At 40.0% G+C, this 23,627-nt stretch overlaps 1 protein-coding gene across 1 annotated transcript in view; it reads right to left on the bottom strand.

Moving 5' to 3' along the window:
- Positions 1–2,294: 2,294 nt before the first annotated feature.
- The window catches only part of ADAMTS12 (ADAM metallopeptidase with thrombospondin type 1 motif, 12), a gene marked incomplete at its 3' end in the record, with an annotated part of 37,097 nt that continues 15,764 nt past the window's right edge, over positions 2,295–23,627 (bottom strand). Inside the window, exons 5-8 of the mRNA XM_010188905.1 lie at positions 22,320–22,461; positions 14,090–14,216; positions 6,634–6,844; positions 2,295–3,356 (exon numbers count right to left, since the gene is read on the bottom strand). Of these exons, the coding sequence (XP_010187207.1) occupies positions 2,295–3,356; positions 6,634–6,844; positions 14,090–14,216; positions 22,320–22,461 (1,542 nt within the window). The remainder of the gene's footprint in view (positions 3,357–6,633; positions 6,845–14,089; positions 14,217–22,319; positions 22,462–23,627) is intronic.

Here is a 23,627-nt window from a genome sequence, read left to right as displayed (position 1 = left end):
CTTATCTCAGTATTCATTCAAGTGTTCTTCAATAATCTTTGAACTGTTGAGAAATTTTTTTCTAAACAGATTGGGAAAGTATCAGACGATTAGAGAAGTACATCTTTCAAGTTATCTTTAGGAAAAGAAAAAGGTGATCTGTGGCCTGATGGGACACTTCACAAGAAGATACAAAAGCAAATTACTAAACAATCAACATAAAAATGGTAAATACTAACAAAGAAGATAAAGCAATAAAAGAGCCTACATGGACCTGTCTCGAATAAATTATTCAATTCAATCTAATATCCGTCTCTGACAGGGGCACCTGGCTTAATAAAAATAGAGAACCAGCTGATGTGATGCATTTTGATATGATCTCATAAAGCATTCTTTTAGGAAATAATAGCGGCACATTCTAGATTGGCGCACAGCTAACTGAAAAACTGTAATGAAGTGGTCCTCAGCGATTCAGTGTCAAAATGAAAAGAGATTTTCAAATATGGTCCTGCAGGGCTCTGTCCAGAGCAAGCTCTATTCAGTATTTTCATTAATTAATTGAATGATGAAAGACAGTGTGCACTTATAACAGTTGCAGATGATGCCAAGTTGGAAGAGTTGGCAGGAGTGTTGGAGGACACAATCTGAATTCAAAAGTTGAATCTCACCAAGTAGAAAAATTGTAAGAAAACAATAACCTGAAATTCAGAAACATATGCAAAATACTATGTTTAGAGAGAACTTTTTATACATACATACATATATACATGTATTTATATACATATGTAGCCCCCCAGACAAAACTGAGAACTTCTGTTGATCTAGAAATAATGTATTAAGGGATCCAGAGTTTATAACAGACCACAAACCAAATAAATCAAAATGGGATGGTTACAAAACAAGACAAATCTCATCCCAACATTCAGAATGTAGGTCACATATAAAGTGATAGCAATTATTCCATTTTATTGCCCATGTGTCAGCTGGGGTCATAATGAACATCATTGATGAAGCAATATATGATGAAACTGAAGCAAGTTTAGAGGAGAACAACTCAGCCACCAGATATTTAGAAAACACAAGCAAAATCTGAAAAGAACCAGATTCTTTTGCTTAGAAATCAGACCCCAAAACAGTTACAGAAGTTATCTTCCATGGTATGCAAATAAAAACCAGCATTTTAATTTTCAGTAGAGAGAGCAATGAAGTTGCCCCTTAGCCTTCTTTTCTCCAGAATAGACAGACCCAGGGTCCTCAGCCACCCCTCACAGTTCATGCCTTCCACCCCTTTTTTGCCCTCCTATGGACACATTCAAGTCCCTTCACATCCTTCTTAAACAGTGGTGCCCAGAACTGCACACAGGTCTCAATGTGAGGCTGCACCAACACTGAATACAGTGGGACAGTTCCCTCCTTTGCCCGACTGATTGTGCTGTGTTTGGTGCACCCCAGGATGGGGTTTGTCCCCTTGGCTGCCAGGACACACTGCTGACTGGTGCTGAGCCTGCTGTGACCAGCACCTCGAGGTCGCTTTCTGCAGGGCTGCTCTCCAGCTGGTTAAACAAGGCTTTCTCTTAGTGAACCTGCATTGATTGTGCCTAATGATTGCACTGTCCTTTAAATCCCTTTCAGTAGTACCCAGTATAACCTTCTCCATAACTTCTAGAGAAACTGAGGCTAGACTAATAGGTCTGTAGTTTCCTGGGTCTTCTCTCACACCCTTCATGAAAATTCAAATAACATTGGCTAGCTTGCAGACAGTGGGACCTCCCCAGATACCCAAGACCCTTGGAAGATAATGAAGAGGGTCCTGCCGTAATGTCCTCTAGATCCTTCAGTACTTTGGGATAAATCCCATCAGGCCCCAAGAACTTGTGAACATTCAGCTGATACAGCTGGTACCTTACAATTTCAGCGTCCAGTTATGCAGAGTTTTGGAGAATCCATAAATACAGAAACATTCTATGCAAGCAAACTAATACTAGATATTCTAAGTTACCTTTTTTATGTGACATATTTCATTTGACTATATTATATATATGCCCAGGGAAGTTGTGGATGCCTCCTCCCTGGAAGTGTTCAAGGCCAGGTTGGACAGGGCTTTGGGCAACCTGGTCTGGTGGGAGGTGTCCCTGCCCATGGCAGGGGTTGGACTGGATGAGCTTTAAGGTCACTTCCAACCTAAACCATTCTCTGATTCTATGATTCTATGATACTTTCAGATGACCGTGACAAACTAAGAAGCTGTACTTCCTCAGCAGTGGTTCAGACAGCTGTTCACACTATCCATGTCTTACGAGTTAAAAATAACTTACCTCACTCCAGTTGCCTACTATCCAGTAGGCATTACCAGGCAAACTGTTGGATGTTATTAGGAGGCTGTTTTCTGTGACATTCGTTAAAACACCATCAGATGTTGGACTTTGGTTACTTGGTATGTGACCAAACACTGTGGGCATTACTGTAACTGATGCTTGTGGAGTAGTCACTTCTACAACAGGCACATTAACTTGCAGACTGATATAATTTGCTGTGGTTGGAAATGCCAACCCTTGTGCTGCTCTGCTGACAGGAACGAACGTAGAAGGGTCGAGGTGATGAGATTCTGAAGGGGGATGAGAAGTCACACTCTCATTGGGAAGGACAGCAAAGCCGGTATCTAGGGTTGTGGTCCTGGTTCTGATTTCGGGATTGGGTTCTGTGCTGTAAAGGAGATCAACCGGTTTCTCACTGCCTTCCACTGACCCATCAATGTCATCAGATTCTTCAGTTAAGTAATCATAGCTGGAAGTTATTTCTGGGCTACTGGTAAATGAGGAGACAGGAGTGTCCTCACTTCTTTGCACCTCACTCTCTACAGTAGAAATTAGCTCACTTTCAGAAATATTTTCAGCATGCCTTATGATTTCAGTATTTAAGCTATTATGAAAAGGCCATGAAGCAGTACTTTGGTGTGAACTATTTTCAGTAGAAACAACTGGATAACTGTAAACATCACTTGGTGCAGCAAAATTATTGTGTAATGTTTTGTTGGCTGCTCCTTCTTTTCCTGAGACATTACTCAAACCAGAGGACGTAGGCAAACAGGGAGTTACACTTTCAGGCTTGGGTACTTCTGCTGTTGTGTCAGACCTTGGGCTTGGTGTGGGTATTCTATGAGATGGACTCAGTGTGGGATTAGCAGTTGTTTTTCTGATTATGATCTTTCCTCTTCTGGGTGCCAGTGGGGGTATCAGAAATCTTCCAGCAGAAGGACATTGCTGGAGACCACACAGGGCCTTAGAGTTTGGTCTCTTGGAAATATCACATGGCTCATCATTATTTTTGGCACAAGTGACTTTACGTGTCCTTATACCACCACCACAAGTTACTGTGCACTGCAAACAAAACAGAATTAATGTATCACATATCGATAAAAATCAGTATCAAATGCCATCTGCTTATAATAAAGAAGCATTATTATAAATAATCAATAACAAAGCTTTCCCTGAGGAACAAGCCCTGCATTTTAGTGATGCCCTGCTATCACAGAGCTCTTTTCAAATTTTTAGAACAGTAAATGTCAACCTGGGGAAACAGCAGTGAAAAAAGACTACATGATAAAGAGAAAACATGAAATACTAGAATTTGATTTCTACAGTGAATCACAAAAGTTGTCTAGCCAATACCTTTTCCACCAGGGTTATAAATAACAGAATTAAAACTTGCCATCAAAAACATACCTGACTGGCTCAGTGCCACAAACCCACTGTGATCATCCATGCAGCTCACAGATCCTTATTAACTTTATGAAATGGATTTTTTACTGAGTCTTAGTGCAACCACCATGTGCTGCCACGGCTGCTACATGTCTTTCCTAAATTACAGAGTACTGAAAGTAATTAAATTAACTGGCTTCTATGACAAGCAGCTGAGGGAACTGGGGTTGTTTTGCCTGGTGAAGAGGAGGCTGAGGGGAGACCTTATCACCCTCTACAACTGCCTGAATGGAGGGTGTGGAGAGGTGGTGGTCAAACCCTTCTCCCAAGTCACAAAAGACAGGATGAGAGGAAATGGCCTCAGGTTGCACCGTGGAAGCTTTAGATAGGATATTAAGGAATTTTTTTTCACCAAAAGACTGGTCAAGCATTGGAACAGGCTGCCTGGGGAAGTGGTGGAGTCACCATCCCTGCAGGTATTTAAAAGACAGGTAGATGAGGTGCTTAGGAACATGGTTTAGTGGTGGAGTTTGCAGTGGTTGGACTCAACGATTTTGAAGGTCTTTTCCAACCTAAACAATTCTATGATTCTATTTAAATGGGAGCACTGTTTTATATAAAGGGTGCTGGAAACTATGGAAACTCAGTTTTTCCATTACGTTTTCCATCCTCAGCCCCACAGGCACAGCCATGCCTTCAGCAGCTGTCACTCCACTGGGGAATTTCTGAAATTTCAAGACACTTCTCCGGTTTCAGGTGCTAAGGCTGGATGGCCAGTTTGGTATGAATGGAGATGTTACATACTGGAGGAAGTCTTCCTAGGATGTGAGGGATCTTGACCAGCTAATTCAGCTGGCTTAAACCAGGTGCACAACTTGAAGTCATGAACGCTGCTGTTGCCAGCATTTTAAAGCCCCTGGGATATCTAACCCTTTTTAGAGCTAGTCTATGCCGTGGGGCAGTAGATACACCAGTGACCTTGTGTTACTGGGGTGCTCTCTGTTGGTAACACCTGTGAAATAAAATCATCTCTGCAGCAACAGAAGCAGGGAGGAAAACAGAGTAACCTCAGCATAGATAAGTTCAGCAGCTGTTCTCTGTCTTCCCTGCACTTCCAGCTGAATAACACACGTAAAGTATGTAGAGCTATGCAAGTTTATATTCAGCTGCATTTTGACCTCTTGAAGTAATTCAGTAAAGGATTTTGCTTGTTGAGGAAGACAGCAACTACTAACGCTATGTTCATGCTTTACAGAAATACAACTCACTTATTTTGTCAGACTTTGCCACTTGGATGATTTACATTAGCATTCGTGTGAGTTAAAAGGAATATCCAACCTCATTAACTTTTTGAGGTAATGGCTGCCTCCCAGAATTAGGTTTGAAAATCTCTGCTTTAGATTACAGCCATTTACTAAAAAGGGATTTCAGAATGTCTATAACACTCTATCCTCATTATGTGCCTAATTAAGTATGTTCAGTTTATAAGCCAGATAAATTCATAGCAAAAGGAAGTTCTGCTTGTATAAAGTCTCTCCCTTACATTCACCAAGAAAGAAAATTCTGCAGTTGTAAGTCTCTTGACAATTTTGTCCTTTGTGCAGGAGAAATAGTCTGTCCTACACTCCCTCTTCAATTTCTACAGGTTTAGAAAAGTATTTGTGTCAGTAACTTGCAAATATAATCCAAAAACACAAAAGCACAGGCTGTATTCTGTAACAGCATGCCATTTCTATATAATTGTACTTCTAGCCATATACTTTCAGTCTGTTTTTCCACAGGCAGTTAAAACAAGGGGGCTACTCAATTCACAAAACAATCAGCATTCAGTGATGATAGTTTGTGAGCAGCATAAACTGAATTAATACTGTCACAAATTTGAATTAGTTCATTATCTGAATCTGCTCTCAAACACAACAATGAGTTTGGTTAAAGAAAAGTTAGGAGAAAGAAGGAATGTTTTGAAAGTTTTGAAAAACTCAGTGAACTTCATTTTTATTGACAGCTGAAGTGGAAAATATTTGCTATGCATTTGTTGTCATGATCGTCAGCTACACTGATGGCTAAACTCCCTATCTGTGAGGTTAGGCATGAGCAAAGTCTTACTGTAACAGAATCAGAACAAAACAATTTTAAAATTACACAACTCATAACCTGCTTTCTCCCCCCACAGCAGAAATATCTTAGTGCATTTTTTATTTTCATGAAGAAGTTGATTCCTCCACACCCTGGGTACCCTGAAGTCTCCTTGGCTTCAGTGGAAAGTGAAGTTGTGAAGCAGCTGCAGATACCAGCATTCTAACCTAAAGAAAGCTAAGAAGCACGAGGTCCTTCCACAGATTAAAACCTATGACAATGCACATTGAATGAGTGCTCCCTGTTAATACTAACAAATATTGCAGAAAATGTCACAGTATATTTAAACAAATACACTATACTGCAGTCATCATTTTGATGACCTCACATTCTGCAGTTAATCAGTGGCCAGTGAAATAACTGCACAATATTTAATTAACTCTTGAAGGATGCACTGACATTCCAGTTTTTGTCAGGGCTTCAAACTAATACTAGAAGTAAAAAGCTTGCATGCTGTGGCAAAACCAGCAGACAGTTATGAATGCAAGAGATATGTATTTGTGCCTATAGATATAACACAGAGCCTCTCCACATCTGGTCCAGAGCAGTAATGAGTATTGTACAGATGTTTGAGCATGCAAACATGCTTTGTTCTGCAGTCCCAAAAACTCAGCAAGCCCAACCCCTAACATTCAACACTTGCTGTGGTCTTTAGCAAGCAGTGCAGCTATTTTTCCTCTGCACAAAGGACTTGTGAAGACACGTTAACAAAAAAAAATTTAAAAGGGCAAAAAAGCAGGTCATTGGTCCTCTCTGCTGAGTATTCCATGAGTATCTCCATTTCGATAAAACGTTCAATATTGAGTTGTCATGAATTTACCTCAGTCCAGTTGCTCACTGTCCAGTCGGATGGGCACAAGACATCTCTGTTGCATGACAGATGCGTCTTTGGTTTGAGCAGGTGCTGGCACTCTGTGGCCGCCAGTGCCTGCTCATCAGACCCCACCGTCTGAATGCAAAGCACAGTTCGCTTCTTCTGTCCTGTTGGGCCACACGTGGTTGAACATTTCTGCCATTCTCCTGCCCACCACCTGAAAAACATGGGGGTAAGAAGCATTATCAGAACACAATCCATCACAAGCACATTAAGGAAAAGGTCAGAGACCACAGGATCAAGCATCAGTAATTTCAATTCTGGGTTCAGATATATGCTTTTCATATTAAAGCCAGATCACTCAAGCTTTTCCATCTGTCTTGTGCTGTAGTACAAGCCAGTCACTGACAGACACCCATTTCCAGACAGCTGTAACCACTGAGTGTTATGTTTCTACAACACATAAGATTCCACCAAGTAGATAACTTTATGAATCCAGATTTGAAGAACTACTAGGACGTTCATGAAGGAAGTTACACTATCCTACTGCTTCTCTGCATGTTGTTACCTCAGAACAGAAAGTACAGTACACATAAGAATCATCAGAGGGTCTGTAATTACAGCATGGAGGTGAGAAATGTCTCCTCACACACGTCTAAGCCAGTACTCAAACTGGCGCTGTGTTGCCTCCAGGAGGGGAAGCAGCAAGGCACACATCCCCAAAAGACCAGGCTGCTCAGAGCTTAGTCTTTCCCCAGCTTCATTCACCTACTTCTCATGCTGACCCAGAGTGGGTCAAATATCCACACAACTGCCCTCTGTGATAAGAAGGAGGGCAAATGTTTCTGGGTTTCTACTTGAGAAGCACTGGCATTAACTGTGAATCATGCCACTTGCCTAAAGATTTACCTTTATGCTTTTTTTAAAAAAAAAGTCTTTTTCCTTCCAGTTTAGAGTGCCCTAGGGAAGAATGTCGCTCCAAACTGCTGTATAAGAAATGTGGCCCAGTTGTGAACTCTAAGCAACAAAAGCTCCAAGACAATATTACTTGCTCCTGAGCTTTAAAGCAGGTCATTACCTGCTTTACAAAGCCTTACACTGAAAACAAAACAAGGATATATTTAGAAAACACATTTCAAGACAGAAAGATGGAAAAATTTGGTTTTGACTTACAACTAATATAATTCTATTTTTTTTCCTTTTAAGACCAGTGAACTTAGAGCAAAATACTCCCATTCTGATAAATACATCAAAGTTCAATGTCCTGTGTTATTACAGTTTTTACTCTTATCTTGCTGACAATCCCTCTTCCCTTTCCTCTGTAGTTTCCATGTTCCTTCTCTGCTTCGTGACTAATTTATTCTCAATTGCAAATGAGCTGTCACTGGTGTGGAAGGCACTGATATCTGTTCCTAATAATTTAAAATGAAAAATAATAATAATAAAAAAAAGACTCAGAGCAATCAAGCTATACACACAGCTCACTTGTGCAACCATCCGACCTCCTCTGGGGTACCTACACCTTCCTTCTCTTTAGTTATGTATACATATTGCATTCTCTTTTAAGTAATTCTGCAAGCGCTTTGGGGCACAGACTGTTTTGCTACATGCTGTAGAGTGCAGTCCATTGCCGCCACAACCCTGCATGAGGCCTCTGGACATTGCTGTCATAACAAATTATTTTTCTCTTTCTGTCTCTCTTTGGACTGTTTCTTGCTATTCCAGGCTTCTGCAGAAAAGAAAGGAAAAGTAACAAGCAGGTAAAGAGAAAAAGTGAGTGCACCTCATTGGAACACAGCAACAAAAAAAGAGAAAAATATGTTATCATAACATGCATCAAGCCATTTCAAGGTTGTTTTCAACCCTTGCATCTTCTTTCCAATTTTATAATCTCTAGTATTTTGTAAATTGCTGACACTTTGGCACAAATGCAACTTGAAGTATGTGAATTGCTCTATTAATTTTAATGGAACCAGATCACATATTTCAAGCTACAGGCATGCTAAGCTAACACTTCCTCCTGCAGGTTTAAATACCAAACTCCTAGAAATAAATTACCAGAGCTTACTACAGAACCTATATTGATAAGCAGTAATGGTGTATGACTAATTATCGAATGCAAAACATTTTTAAAATGTCATAGAACAAAGTACAGTGATCCAATGCTAGGAAATCCCAGAACTAAGATTTTATCTTATTGCACCTTCGTGGTCAATCTTAAATTACACTTAGTCATGTAAGTTTTTCTACAGAGTCCTTCTTCATTCAGTGCAGGTAACAGATGGTACTGGCGGCAAAGAAGTTAATTGCCCAGCACCTTGTTTACCTCATACTTTAAAAAAACTTGTTCTGACTCAAAGTTTATTCTTATCAGTAACTGGAGTTTTTGATGGTACATTTTGCATATTTCCATTCTAGGGTACCTGCACGTGCCTTAAACACTCAAGTATGAGAAACTTAACGTGGAAGCACACGCAGTCATCAATTCATGGTACCCACTAAGGACTTCTGAACTGCAGCATCCCAGTGGAAAGGGTAGAAAGCCAAAGCAAGGCCGACAGAACATCTACCATCCACCATCCATTTGTCTGCTGTGGTACAAGATGCCTTGAAGCAGGTCCTACACCACACAGAAGGGAGCAGCACCCAAGTGACTGCTTTCCTGAACCTGACTTATCTTGGAGATTCTGCTGTCTCCTCACACTGCAGACACGTAATTGAAACTGTGACTGCTGAGCACACATCCAGAACTGACAGAGCAATCTGAGATCCAAACATTCAATTTCTAAGTTGAAGCCAAGCTGTCAGACCTCACAGCTAGAAGTCAAAGAGTGCAAACACTGCCAGACAGACAGCTTTGGGCAGGTTATAAACAAGGCTTTCTTTAGATCACACATGCAGAGAGATGCTTGGCAAAGAAATATGGGGAAAAAACTAGTAGGTAGCCATGCTGACTGTGGTGAGAGACTGGAACAAGCTGGTGGAAAGTGAAGCCTGATGGGACCTGCTGTCAGGTACTTGTTCCTACCTCTGGTTTCTGATGGCATTTACCACTAACAGCAACTGAGTGGTTCTTAAATATTCATGCATCATCTGGTCTCTGCAGAGTGACATGTCTGTCTTATCTCCACAGGCAGGCATGGCATGGAAAGACCGTGGGAACAAACAAGCAAGCAAAATGCATTATTTGGGTAATTAATTTCTGTGATCACTAATCTTCCTGAGACTGGTGAACTTGAGAGCAGTCTGTATGGCAAAAGCATAACCTCAATTAGTTTTCAGCTGCAGCTGTGAGTGCTCAGCTTTGCTGCAATCCAGCCTGGGACAGAGGCAGGGGGAAAATCTGATTTCCTCAGGTGGCATTCAGCTGCCTTAAACGAGACTTATCTCTTTTTTTCTGAGTTCCCAAGGTCTGTAACAATTACGGCAAGGCCCAACAGCCTTGTTCATTATACTATCCTCATCTGTACCTAGATGATGTATGCTGAATATAGTGTGGATCCTGTTGAAAAAGTAGCAGCATGGTATTTTAGAACCAAAGTTCATTGTATTAATGCCTAGGCACTGAAAGTTCCATCTCTCCCACCATACTGTGCCACATCTAAAGAAAAACTGTTTTCTATCACTACATATTTGTATAGCATCAGGCACAGCAGATACCAACAGGGCACTGATTTTTCACTCTGTATTATAACAGAAATAAGATTTCCTTTTCTTATTATGCTGTTGGGGTTTACTAAACAGTTTGGAAGCAGGACAGTACCGCAGTAACAGACAAAAAGCAGGAGATCCCAAGCACTTACAAAATAATCTGTTTTATTTTATAATAACTCTATTCAAGTGGGTAGTCAGGTTAAAAAAGCTCCAGGCTATTTTCTTTAAAGGAGAAAGCAAAATTTTTATTCACAACACTATAAATCGTTAAAATCTCACTTTTTTTCTTCAAGTGGTACCTACTGATTTTTATCATTAACACCTATGAAGCTAAATACCTGACTACCAAAGAAACATGTAATTGGGAACCATATTTCATGGCATAGCATGGAAAAAACCACACATTTATGCTACAGTCTTGCTGCACTCCTGCAAAGCAATATTGCTCAAGATTCATATGAGCAGCTGTATGACATTTTAACTCTCAGCTCTTCAGCCATCTTCATTTTGTTCTGAGTGGCATATGTGTATTGTGACACTTTAAATATTTTATTTGTTTTGCTCCAGATTCTTTTAGTAGAAAGTGTGGGAAAAATAAATGTAGACCAAATCAGCTAACAAACAAGAATGTTAAGACTCGTACTTCTCAGAAGCCTGTCATTTAAATGGTTTATAATTAACTTTCTGAAATGGATTAATGAGATAAGATCTGGTTCGTGAGAGTCAAAAGCATTACAGTAATGTTATTCCTTGCCAGTAGTTACTGTTTGATAAATTCTCTAATTCTGATTTAGTGGTCTAGGAGCTAGTTGCATGGTAGCATGTTTTCCATCAGTGGGATTTAGCAAATCACAGGAGGGAGGGGTATGCAAGATAACATAGATATCTTGGTTTAGATATTCCTATAAAGAAACTGGCTCACTGTTGGGAAGCATGAGATCATCTAACAGTTTCTGTGCTGCAACTACAACATTAAGCAGGGGTCCCCATCAGTTCTGTTTCATGAGACTGTCCTCAACTCCAGTGCAGAACATAGCCATCTCTTGACAGAACACTTGTTCTTCAGCAGCTACACATGCACTCTCAGTTATGCTGCATCATGTACAGGACAGTCACACCTTCCTCTAGCATTTAGATTTTCTTTAGAACCACTAGATCAACAAACTGCACTATCTCATGGGGTTTAAGTGCCTTCTTCTTCCTCCCCCTCTACTCTGCCCTGGTGAGACCGCATCTGGAATATTGTGTCCAGTTCTGGGCCCCTCAGTTCAAGAAGGACAGGAAACTGCTGGAGAGAGTCCAGCGTAGGGCTACAAAGATGATCAAGGGAGTGGAGCATCTCCCTTATGAGGAGTGGCTGAGGGAGCTGGGTCTCTTTAGTTTGCAGAAGAGGAGACTGAGGGGAGACCTCATTCATGTTTATAAATATATAAAGGGTGAGTGTCATGAGAATGGAGCCAGGCTCTTCTCGGTGACAAACAATGATAGGACAAGAGGTAATGGGCACAAGCTGGAACACAGGAGGTTCCACTTAAATTTGAGAAGAAACTTCTTCTCAGTGAGGGTGACAGAGCACTGGACCAGGCTGCCCAGAGAGGTTGTGGAGTCTCCTTCTCTGGAGACATTCAAAACCCGCCTGGACGCCTTCCTGTGCAACCTCATCTAGGTGTTCCTGCTCCAGCAGGGCGATTTGACTAGATGATCTTTTGAGGTCCCTTCCAATCCCTAACATTCTGTGATTCTGTGGTTCTGTGATTCTGTGATTCTTGCTTTTCAGATGGATATGTGTAACTATCTGTCTGGATTAGAGGTGACACATATGCCATGGAAACTAAATACCAGCTAAATCCCATGCTGGGACTGCAGCCTGGGATGGAGACCAAATCCACAAAAATTAAGGGCTTGGGAAAGGTGGATAGGAACCCATTCTTCACTGCCATCTCTTCCAACAGAACCTAGTGAGAGCCAGTTCAAAATAATTAAAATGAGGTGCTGCTTCACACTGTAGGCATTAAAGCTGTGAAACTTCAGGCAGAGAAAGTTATATATGATAGAAGTTTTACAAGGTCGCAGAGGGAGGCTGGGCAAGTACTTGGAAGAGAGGTCCATTAGAGGTTACCGATTAGACAAGCCATAAAAGTCTCTGGAAATGCCTCAAATTAAAACCAGTTGGAAGCTGCAAGAGAATTTATGCAGGGAGCCAGAACAGGGACTTGGATAGATTCTTGGTCAAACTACTACAGTCACTCTTCTGTTATTAAGAGAAAATAAAGACAAAATATGACTCTAGAACTAAATACATATAGGTTTCTGCCCCGTATTTTGTCAGTATTTTGCTGTCTTCAGGAGGATAACTAGTCCTTTCCTCTGCAGTGCAGGGTGAGGTTGAGAAGCACCAGCCAGGCTGGCAGCATATAAGAGCTTTTCTGCCTGGCCTGCAGAAGAGCTTGGTTCCCATGTCACATAATTATACAGTGCACCCAAAAAAGGGACAAATTCTACTCCCTCACTTGCAAGAGCAGGTCTGAATAGTGAAGTCACTGAGAACAAATGGGATAAATTGAGCTCACTTGGAACTTTGTAATAAATAGCACAGTTTATACATGCTATAAATAAAAAACACTCCCATGCTTGTTGGTTGCCTCAGCTCTTAACTAGTCAACTAGTTAAAAAGTTTGATTTAGTGTCAGTTGATTTCCTAGCAATCTACACAGAATTATGAAATGCTGCTAGTTTATGCTTTTAACTGTGATTTATAGGGGCTGCAAGTACAAAGATGTAAATCCCAGAGGAGGCATCATACACTGTTGTGAAGATACTTGAAAGCAACTAATAAAACCAACAGTTATGTGGAATTTTTTACACTAAAACTTCATGAATTTCACTGCTGGCAAGCATAATGCAATACACTTCAAGGGAATCATTCTAATGACTTTGATCTGATTCTGATTTAACTGGAATTATTAGGCAAAGACTGGTATACCACTGCAAACATATTGATGAACAATTTCTGAAGACAATGAAAGACAAAAGCAAGACCTGAAGCATGAAACTAAAACCAATACTGATCCCTTCCAGCAAATCTGTGCCTGTTTTACAAGCCCACAGTTCTGCTGTCACCTGGGATGTCTGCTGTTGTTAGCCTTCCTTACCCTGCTCCCTAAAATAGTACAACAGGAAGAAAAAAAGACAGGAAGAGGAATTCCATCAAAGGAATGGAAAAGATTATTCCCATGTGATCACAGAATGAAGAAAGAGGCACTTCAAAGAAGGGACAAAACAAGAAGGTACATGATAAAAAGATGCCAAATAATGTGTTATAAAGAAGATATGAGTTATAGAAGTGAGCATTTCCATTCATCCTCACTCACGAAAAGGACAAAAGAATATAAAAAAATACTGGAAAACAGCATCAAAGGGCTTGAAAAGAACCTCTCTGAAAATTAGTTTTTGGAACACACAGTAATACCCAAGTTAAGACAGGAACAGAATTTTTAAAATAAGTAAGAACTTATATGTTTTTCAGGCACACCTGCACCTAAACTGAGCTAAAAGAGGATCTATACAGATGAGAGAGCAATCTCTGCCATTCCCAGCACAGACAGCTCAGTAACTGCACTGGAAAGCTCTTAGGGCAGCTCACTCCTAACTTGACCATTACTGGGTTTCTGTCACCTTGCTCTGAAATGCTTGGGAGCTCCCACTGTGGCAGGCCATAGAAAACACACATATCTGGTATTAGAAACAACATTTTCCTTCGGATAAGGTTGCTATTTAACATTGCCAGAGCCCTCCCAGTATCCATTACCTGGGTGGACAGTCCTTTTCGTAGCACTTCTTTTGTCGTCCTTTTGGCTGTGTTGCTGGGTCGCAGAAGGAGTTTTTGATCACTCCGCTTCCCTTGCGCATGCAGTGGGCAATCTGGCGTCGCACCCCTGCAAGAGGAGGACAGAAAAAAGGAAGAGTAATCCACATAGGCTGGGGCTGAGCTGCAGAAATCCTCTTACATGGGGAGGATTGGTGATGGTACTGCACATCCCAGAATACAGCAACAGCTGTGAAAGCCAGTTCTGCTGAGTGTCTGAGCTAAATCTGGTATGAGCATCCTTTAATCAAGCTGAAAAGGTGTTATGCAGAGCTCTTGTGGATCAGGTACCTCAAGCAACATATTAGAAAGCACTTTCCTTGCTCTTAATTTAGTAGTCAGCCTCAGAAAGAGCTCCTGTGGGCCCTGAAGCAGATTTAAAGGGCTGTGAGTGGTTTTTGGATTACTCACAGGTAAAAGGCAACATAGCAGCATCAGGCTATTCACAGCAAGGGCATTTTGGCTGATCTTTTCTTTGTACTTCTGGGAAGGCTGTTTAAGCAGAATACTGAAGTGTATCAGCAAAACTATAACCTTGTGACTCTTAATGCTGAATTCCACCTTTAAGAAGTCTTGGTACAAATCTTGACTAAAAATTATGATGCTGTAATATGAGGGAGAAAATATTCTGTTTTCTAAATAACTAATACACAGTAATCGTCACAAGAGGCAAAGCACAGAAATGACAAGAGACACAGAGACATCCCATACATACAATTTGGGTTATTTCCTAACACTTCCACTTACTAAAACTTCCACTTACTTAACAGAAGGGAACATGAACCAAAATACTGTGAATCTAAAGAAAGCCGGTTTCCAGGGGCTTGCCTTCCACAGAGTTTTGCAATAATCTGAGGTAGGTCCTGTGCTGCAAAACCAGTATAAAAAAAGCACTACAACATTACAGTTTTAAACATTGTAGCTAGACTGATACGGAGGCATTAAAATAGTAGCATTAGGCCCAAACAAATCCCAAGGACTAATAAAGACTGAAGAAACCTTGTTTATTAACTCTTGTTAAATTAACTATGCTATTAATTCACAGCACTTAATATGCAGATGGTAGGTCACTATATCTCCACGGCTTTTAGCCTTTTCCTGCAAAGCAAAAGGGCCTAATAGCACTGCTACTATGGTGTCAATGATAAGTGTTAGGCTACTTTGCAGTATGTTTAGGAATCAAGCTTTTCCTTGCCTCAGACCTCCTAATGAGGAAGGAAGATAAGAGCAGTAATCCATAGATAACAATACTTGGAAAATATGAAACTGTTCCTCTATACAACATATTTGTATGTTCCTCTATACAGCAATGTCTCCATATATGGCAATTATAAAGGGACTGCAACCCTGTGCTCCCTCTAACACACTTCACTGAGGCATTCATGCTCCATCGTACACGATGTGGATGGAAGTAGCTGCATGTTTCTCTGGCACTGCTGGCTGTGGCTCCCTCCAGTCACTCGGGGACTTCAAGCAGCAGAAAGCTTTTTGGCGCAGTGCAGGAAACAGATGAAAGATATAACTGGAATAGTTAGCAATCTTCCTGCTGGTTGTAAACAAAGCAGTTCACAGAAATACATTTCCGTCCCTTTCAAAATCATGATATGTTGCTGTTACAAATGCAAATAAGAGAACCTTTTTGCTTTGATAAATTTTTTAGTGTCATTTCAGCAGATGTAGTTCACTTTAAAACCACTAGAAACCCTTGCAAAAGTTTTGTTTTGAGGCTGTATATTCTCATAAAACATTAGCTGATCACTGCCATCAATAAACCAATTATTCACACAAACAATTTTTATTATGGAAGTTACATGAACTCTCACTGTAGTTTCAAAATCTGTAAGTTCTGGAATGGATGGATGTATTTAAAGAAGCCATAAATGCACACTTTTTTCATCATGACTATGTATTATTCATTGTCCAGGTTGGAAGGAATTCTATATGCATACATTTATACACACATACAATGACATAATGAAATACAGTTGTTTTCTTCAGCTTGAGCAAGTTGAAGTAGCAAACACTGCAAAAGTAGAAAACTACTTACCTCACACTGACTCTGCCCTATCATTTACCCATTTACATAACTGATATGTGTAATACCCTATTTAAGTCACAGATTAAAAATCCTAAATACACTTAAAAACTCAGCAAAATTTGATACCTGAACACTATTTCTATGGGGCTCTGCGAGGACAGTTTTTTTCCTCCTTTCATCTCTTTTATTTCTCACTGACCTCAGTGCTAACCAGTCCATGTTGACAACTGTTTTGCATTTGCGTAGATGCTGTTTGTATTCATCAGGACACTGTCTCTGTGGTCATAATCCCACTGCAAACATCTCGTTTTTTCCTCTGGAGTGGGGACATCCCACTCCTTTCTGCTCATCTCAGCACTCACTGCACTGTAGATATCACTACCATCACTTCATCATCTCCCTTGCTCTAAGACTCACTGGCAAGTAAAAGATAGAGTATGCTGAAACAGCCTTTCCCACACCCATGGTTCCTTATGCAGTAGTATACCCTCTCAGCTCTGTGAAAAAAACAACCAACCCTACAAATATTTATTGAAATAAAAGAGAATCCAAGAATGACATTAGCCAGATGAAAGCGTGGTGTTGATTTCTCTACATTTGCTCAGAGATTGTTTCTGCTTCTCTCTGCCACTTCATCCTTAATGCAGGACTTCTTAGATGGGAGGTTGAACCATTCAGCTCCTGATTTCTCACTTACTTTGCAAAAGAAGGTGCCAGTTTAAAATCATTTGAGTGTGGAAGGTTTTTTGAAACACAGATTACGAATCTGTCAGCTGAATAGCCCTCAGTTTGGGCAAAACGAGGGCTGAAAACAACAGAAATTAAGGACCAGAAGGAAACATACAAAATGTGTACGCAGAAAAGCATATTTGATTGTAAAACTAATTTGGACATGTAATTGTCACAGTTGTGCATCAAATCAAATCGTCTGCAAGGAGTTCACTTTGGTATTTGAATGAACAAATTATATTCAGTGCATGTGCATGTTATGTACAGAATACAAGAGGCAAGCTTTACATTCTTGGTGTCATAAAACTTAAACTCATAATAATGAAGGAAAATACAGCGAACTTTAAAAAAAAAAAATCCATGCTACATTTCAGTTCAGGAACACCTGGAGGTAATTTTGCTAAGTAGCTCTGATAACAGTTGTGAAGGATTTAGAGGGCACACAACAATTAACCCCCAAACAAATCATACAGTTAAGTCCTTTTGCAAAGCTTTGAAAATTGGCCAATTACTGGTGTTATCTATGGAAAAGTAAATTGTTGAAGTTGTCTAATAATCTCCCTTAGCTGCAGCTGTGCTGCACTTTGCTTCTTGTTGCGTTCAAAGCCACTCAAAGCTAGTTCTAAGAAACGTCATTAAAGCCTTCAGACAAGGATGAAGGATTTATACTTGTAATTTCTAATTGACCATTATTTAAAGAAAGAATAATGGGTAGTTGGTCTAGAAAAAAAAATAAAAACAACTCAGTGAGGCATTTAAATTAATCTTCCTATAAGAAAGCTTAGAGCTCTACATGCTGTCTGGACAGCAGGCTCTGGAGGGACAGGCTCCTAGCCAGATGGTGCAGCAGTTTGCAGGACACTGTCCAGTGTACACACATCCTGACTGCAAAGCAATTTCTTTCTGCATAAAGCAAATGGAAGAGAGAGATTCAAACTGTCCTGCAGTGAAGACAGAGCAAGGATTATGGTTCTTACTATAGACTACCTCCTTCAGCATTAGTTTGCATTGACATGGATTGCAATGTACTCTCTGAACTGTTTTCTACACTGCAAACAGTTATCAGGTATTGCAACGTGTTCTCCTTTTCCCTGCATGTAGTACGAGGTATGTTTGCTACAGAAAACACTGAGTTTTCAGACAGTACTTTTTCCCTGTTAAATGCCGTTATTGTAGGCTGGTCAGACCCACTCTTTGGGACTACAAAAGACACATAAGATACGTTTGTATCTTCTTTTCCTCAGTTGCGATGAAGCTGGGGAAGGATATGGGTAAGGGCATGGCATGGTGCTACCTTAAGGCCATTAATCTTTTGGAAAATATCTTCAGGGAGCTGCTCTGGGTTAATTCTGAGAAGGGACAGCTTCACTCAACAAAGATATTATTCATCATCGGCAATTTTTCCAGGTACATTTCCCTTGGATAAGGAGCTGTATCACAGGGCTAAAATCATAGTTTTTCTCCTAGAACAGATGAGGCTTTCCTGCAGCAGTCCATTCCCATGCCTGTAGCCCCATCTGTTACTCCCTAACTCAGCTTCACTCTCTTGGCTCCAGAAAGCATTTGTTTGCATTTCTCTGATCTCAGTGGTTAGAACAGTCCAAAGTGACCCTGGATTTACTGCTACCATACTGACTGGTCACGATAACAGACCCTATGCTGAATCTTCAGACAGGTCCAGGTTTGTCAAGACAAGGATCAATTTCTCCCACTGGCTATGGCTGTCGAAGTTCACCTTTCCTGGCCCTCCCTTTTAGCCTGAAAAACTAATCTTTTATTATTTACCAAATGATGACTACCAAAGTCCTTGAAGGTTATTTTACTACCACATTTAGCCTAAAAAAATGTAACTTTTCTTATCTACCTGGCACCCATTGTAGGCTTGTCTTCAGTAAGATTTATCAGACAGAATACTGATAGCAGAAGATGATCCTCTTACCTACTTCTATACACTTTATCTTAGAAACCTTTCAAAGCTCTTCAAATGCCTGAGATTTGTCACAACAGGTCTGTCACTGCCAATGGCAGTATACTGTGAATCTAAACGGAGCAAGTGTTCAGATAAAATCAATCTCAGCATTTAAAGTCAGGAGGAAGTTCTGTGGAAGTCTGGGTGTTGCATAATCCAGCAACATTGGGAACATTCAGTTCTGCATCTTTCTGCCTCCTGGTCCTGAACTGGCAGGGATCAAACCACAGAAATGTTTATCTGTGTGAGACTTTCTGGTTCTAGGTCAACAATTATGATCATGCCCATTCCCTGCCAGATGTAGCAGGACTTCAGAGTTTTCAAATTTCCACCACGATGGAGGGCTAACACTTTCCTAATACACACTGCTACTACACACTGGTTTTCGTGCTGCAGAGCTCCAGGGTTTTTTTCGGATGTGTTTGTGCTCTACTCATCTGGGCATAAACGTGCTATATTCCTGCACCAGTGTGGTGCTTAGGCGGGACAGCTAGCTCAGATTCTAACATGACAACAGCCTGTCTGGTCTATACTCAGACAGCCCAGAGCACAGCCAGATTAAGCATGGGGTAACTGGAGAAAACTGCAGACAGACTATTTATCAGAGCTCCACTGGTTCAAGTGGTTGTCCTGGTTCAAGTGGTTGTCCTGGTTTCACTGGGATAAAATCACAGAATCAGATTTTTATTCAGGAAAGATGCATTTCTGGAAAGACTACAATACTTGATTTAGTGGAAACAAAATTGTTGTAAAACTGTGTTTTAGTTTTTGGCCAACAGTGGTACACAGTGATCAAGGTCTTTCACAGTTTTGAGTTCACCAGATGCAGACACTGGGGGGAGCGAAAGCCAGGGCAGCTGACCCAAGCTGGCCAACAGAATTATTCCATACCATAAATGTCATGGTCACTATAAACTGGAGAGTTTGCTGAGGATGGTCATTTTTCCTAGATGGTCTCCATCACTGGAGGGTCTCATCAGTCCTTCTACACTTGAGGCCTACTCTCCCACTTGTGATGACCACTGTATCAGCTGAGTATAACTTTGTATACCTTATATATATTAATATAGCTATTAATACTGGGTTTTATTATTATTATTTTATCAAAACTGTTTCTATTTCAACTCACGGGTCTCCTTTCCTTTTCCCAGTTCCCCCCCCAGGTGGGGAGGAGTCATCAGGGGATAGAACAACTGTCTGAATGACCACAGAGACGCCATGAAGCTTTGTGTCAGTGTTTCCTTTTTTATTGGACAGGGAGTAAGCGACAATACCCTGCCTGCATCTTATATTAGCAGATTTCACCCTCCTTTACATACGTTCGTTTACTTTTATAAATGTATGCACCTAAGAGGAAAGATAGCAAAGAGACTATTAATTCCTTTTCTCCTGTCCATGAAGGAATGCAAAGAACTGGGAAGGCTTCTGTGCTCTTTTTGAACTGTAATACACCTCTTGGTTCCCCTGCAAACTCGTGTCAGGGAGTCCATAATCTTTCCTGAAACATACGATTTCTACTTATGCAAAGAAAACAGCAGGGAGCTCAAGAAATATTTATTAAAAGCCCAAAGACAGTAAACAGGGGAAGCCACTTATTAAATAAAATCTGAAAAAACCCCATATCCTGCAGTATTCTACTTAAGTAATCCATGAGGCAGTTAAAAATTGAAGCCAAGTTACACAGTTCTTCAGCCAGAAGGTAGTACACAGAGTTATAATTTACTTAGTGAGAAACAGTTCTGGGAAAAGTGCAGCTGATGTGGAAAAAAAAAACAACCAAACAAGAAACAAAACAACATAAACAGTCTAATAACACTCCCCACCCCCATTTTTGTTATCATGCCTATCGTTACATTAAACACTATTCACAACTAGGTAACAGAAGTAGAACATACAGAGTGCAACTAAGCAAAACACTTGTTTTGAGTACCTAATTTAAAAAAAGGGTTTTTTTCTGTCAAACAGAAAGCACATGGTGTTTTATGCTGAGAGACTTCTCAAAAAAACCTCTAAAAACAATCTACACAGATATTTGCACAAATACACAGATACAGATGGATGGATGTACAAACACCTCTGCAATATGTCCATTGCATCTATAAAAATAGGTTTTTTAATAATAGAATACTGAGGTGGGGTAATTTACACTATTCTTCCAATGGTCTTCCTTTAATCTTCTAAAATTAAGGTCATACAATCCTCTTTGCTCGAACCACTTAAAATGCATTATTTCAGTGTCTTCCCTGACAGAAAAGATTTTAAAATAATTACTCCTGCAATCATCACTGCTTCTAGACTCCCAACTGGATTTGTTACAACATTTGTTTGTCTTTTTCTTTCCTTCTGGAAAGTAGTTAAAGAATAATTATCAAAGAATAATTAAAGAATATTAAAGATTATTAAATATTAAAGAATAATTATCAAAAACCACCAACAAAACCCTAGTATTAGAAAGAGAAAAGGGTTATTTCTTATTTTATCCTGTGGCTGTAACAGTGATCTCTACTGTTCTGAACAGTTTTCACACAGACGGTCTAAGAACTAGTTTCTTATCGTATCTCCAAGGGTTTTCCTCTGTCCAGTCAAACTCAGGAACCAATTCAAGTGAAAAGCTGCAATCTCTTCCTCTCAAGTGCAGACTTCCTTTCACACACAACATTTTTCTTATACTTTAAAAATTATTTCCACAAATAATGGATTAAAACTCTTTACTTCTGTAAAGAAACTTTCAGTCCTTTTATCATGACCTTTGGTTTACTGCTAGCATTAACGTCAGGTGATTGAACTGTTAAGTACTGTAAAGAAAGTTTTCCTGCCAACGTTTTCTGTTACCAAAGGCAAACCTCTAAGTGTGTTGTTAGATTGTACCTCATGGTTGTCATTCTGCTTGTCTGGTTTAACATGCTGCACAGAACTACAGTATAACTTCAGCTGATGCCAAGCCCTTGTACTGAGAGGGGCAGAGATACAAGTTCTCAAGACTGATTTAAATAAGTAATTAATAAGAAATGCACAACAAGCATCATTGCTTATCAAGGCAGGACAGAAATGAAGAATATTTTTTGTTGTTAACATATTGGAAAGATTCAGCAGGGAAACAAGAGTAGGTCACAAATTAGCATTGCTGGGAAACAGGGTTACTGTGAATAATATTAACAACAAATTATGAGGAAAAGAAAAATAATTTTTCATTTTGGTTCACAGAGGTTGGGAATTGCAGGGCAGGTGTTACAGAAACCTATTTCCCTTAAATGATTTAATAACATTCTATTTTAAAAACAAAATACATTATTATATCCATGTGACCTGCCTTCCCACCAAATGGAGATTAAAGAACCTTATCTCTTTGAGAACGCCGTCTGGATAATGTAGAAGTAAAGATGAGACTTGCCAGTAACGAAGACAAACAGTAACAGAAAAAGGAAGTCAGGAATTACCTCTTCCACAGGTAACACTGCAGGCTGTCCAGTCTCCATACTGCCAGAAATACTCTGGCTCTCCTATCTCATTCTCATGACTTTCTTCTTTACGTACAGTATATTCATACTTGATTCCAGGGTTAGTTTCTTGAAAAAGCAGCTGGAAAAAGAGTGTGATTTATTTAAGTACTTATGATTTTAATAATCTACTGGCCCAAAGCTTTCAAAGTGTGAAAACAGAAGAATTGGCAAGGTTTAAAGTAGCCCATTCTGGAGCCAACTACCAGTTCAGCAAAGTAGACCAGCAAAACTTTCACTTTTGCACTGACAGTAGTGCACATGTGTATCTTTCTGAACACAGCTGTTCGCCATGCACTTTTGCAAGCACAGCTGGAAGTAAGTGGGACAGCACAACTGGTATCCTATTGATTGTAAGAACAGATAATACTAAGCCCATCCAAGGCACTGTCAAATATACTGCTGATTAAGAGCTACTGTCTATCACCATTATAAATTATAATGTCCCTACCCATACGAAATAGCTGTTACAAAACAACCAGTACATCAGAAAATTGCAGTCTTTATTCAGAGAACTGCTTTAATATTATTTTTCAGCGTTTCTGGATTAAGAAGGAAAATTTCAATTGAGAAGAGCTACTCAAGAAATTTACTGTTTGGCTGATGAGAGGGAGAAAAAAAAAATACCATCAAGGGATAAAAGCCTTCAGCAATGAACTTCTACTCTTCCTCCTATTTGTTACCTTGACCTTGTTTCTGACAGTGAAGGTTGTGCACCCATTAGATGTGCCTTCTCACCAGACATTCAAAATGTGAAAGTGGCTCCTAATACTTCTTTTAATATCATGGTGGATACACAGGGAAACAAGACAGGAAAGATACATTCAGAGAACAAAGGGGCAGCTTAAAAGTATTTTTGCAGGATTAACAGAAGCTGATTATGTTTAAGTTAGAACCTATAAAAGAAACAAACGGGAGCAACTTCAGTGGATGCTAAATGGATCCATTTCACTTACCATAAGCTATTAATCCATCTATCTAATGCTGTATTTTCTTGTTCAACTTAAGCTGTCACTGCTATCAGCCTTCCCTAGCTCTCACTCTTCACAGCTTGACATCAGCTCTTTTTTTGTGATAAAGTTACTTTTCATTTGGGTCTAGTTCACATCACAGCCATGTGTTGGTCTAAGCTAGCACAAGGGACAGGGAAGTTTAGGCAAAGGACTGACCAACCACAGGTGGACGGATCCCTGTCATAGTGGCAGCACTGGATTATACCAGACTTTGATAATCATCGGACTGTAACAC

This window comes from Mesitornis unicolor, unplaced genomic scaffold (genome assembly GCF_000695765.1).
Source record: "Mesitornis unicolor isolate BGI_N332 unplaced genomic scaffold, ASM69576v1 scaffold37597, whole genome shotgun sequence".
Taxonomy (NCBI): Eukaryota; Metazoa; Chordata; class Aves; order Mesitornithiformes; family Mesitornithidae; genus Mesitornis; species Mesitornis unicolor.
The sequence above is the reverse complement of the archived record's forward strand: the minus strand, read 5'-3'. Positions and strand labels throughout refer to the sequence as shown.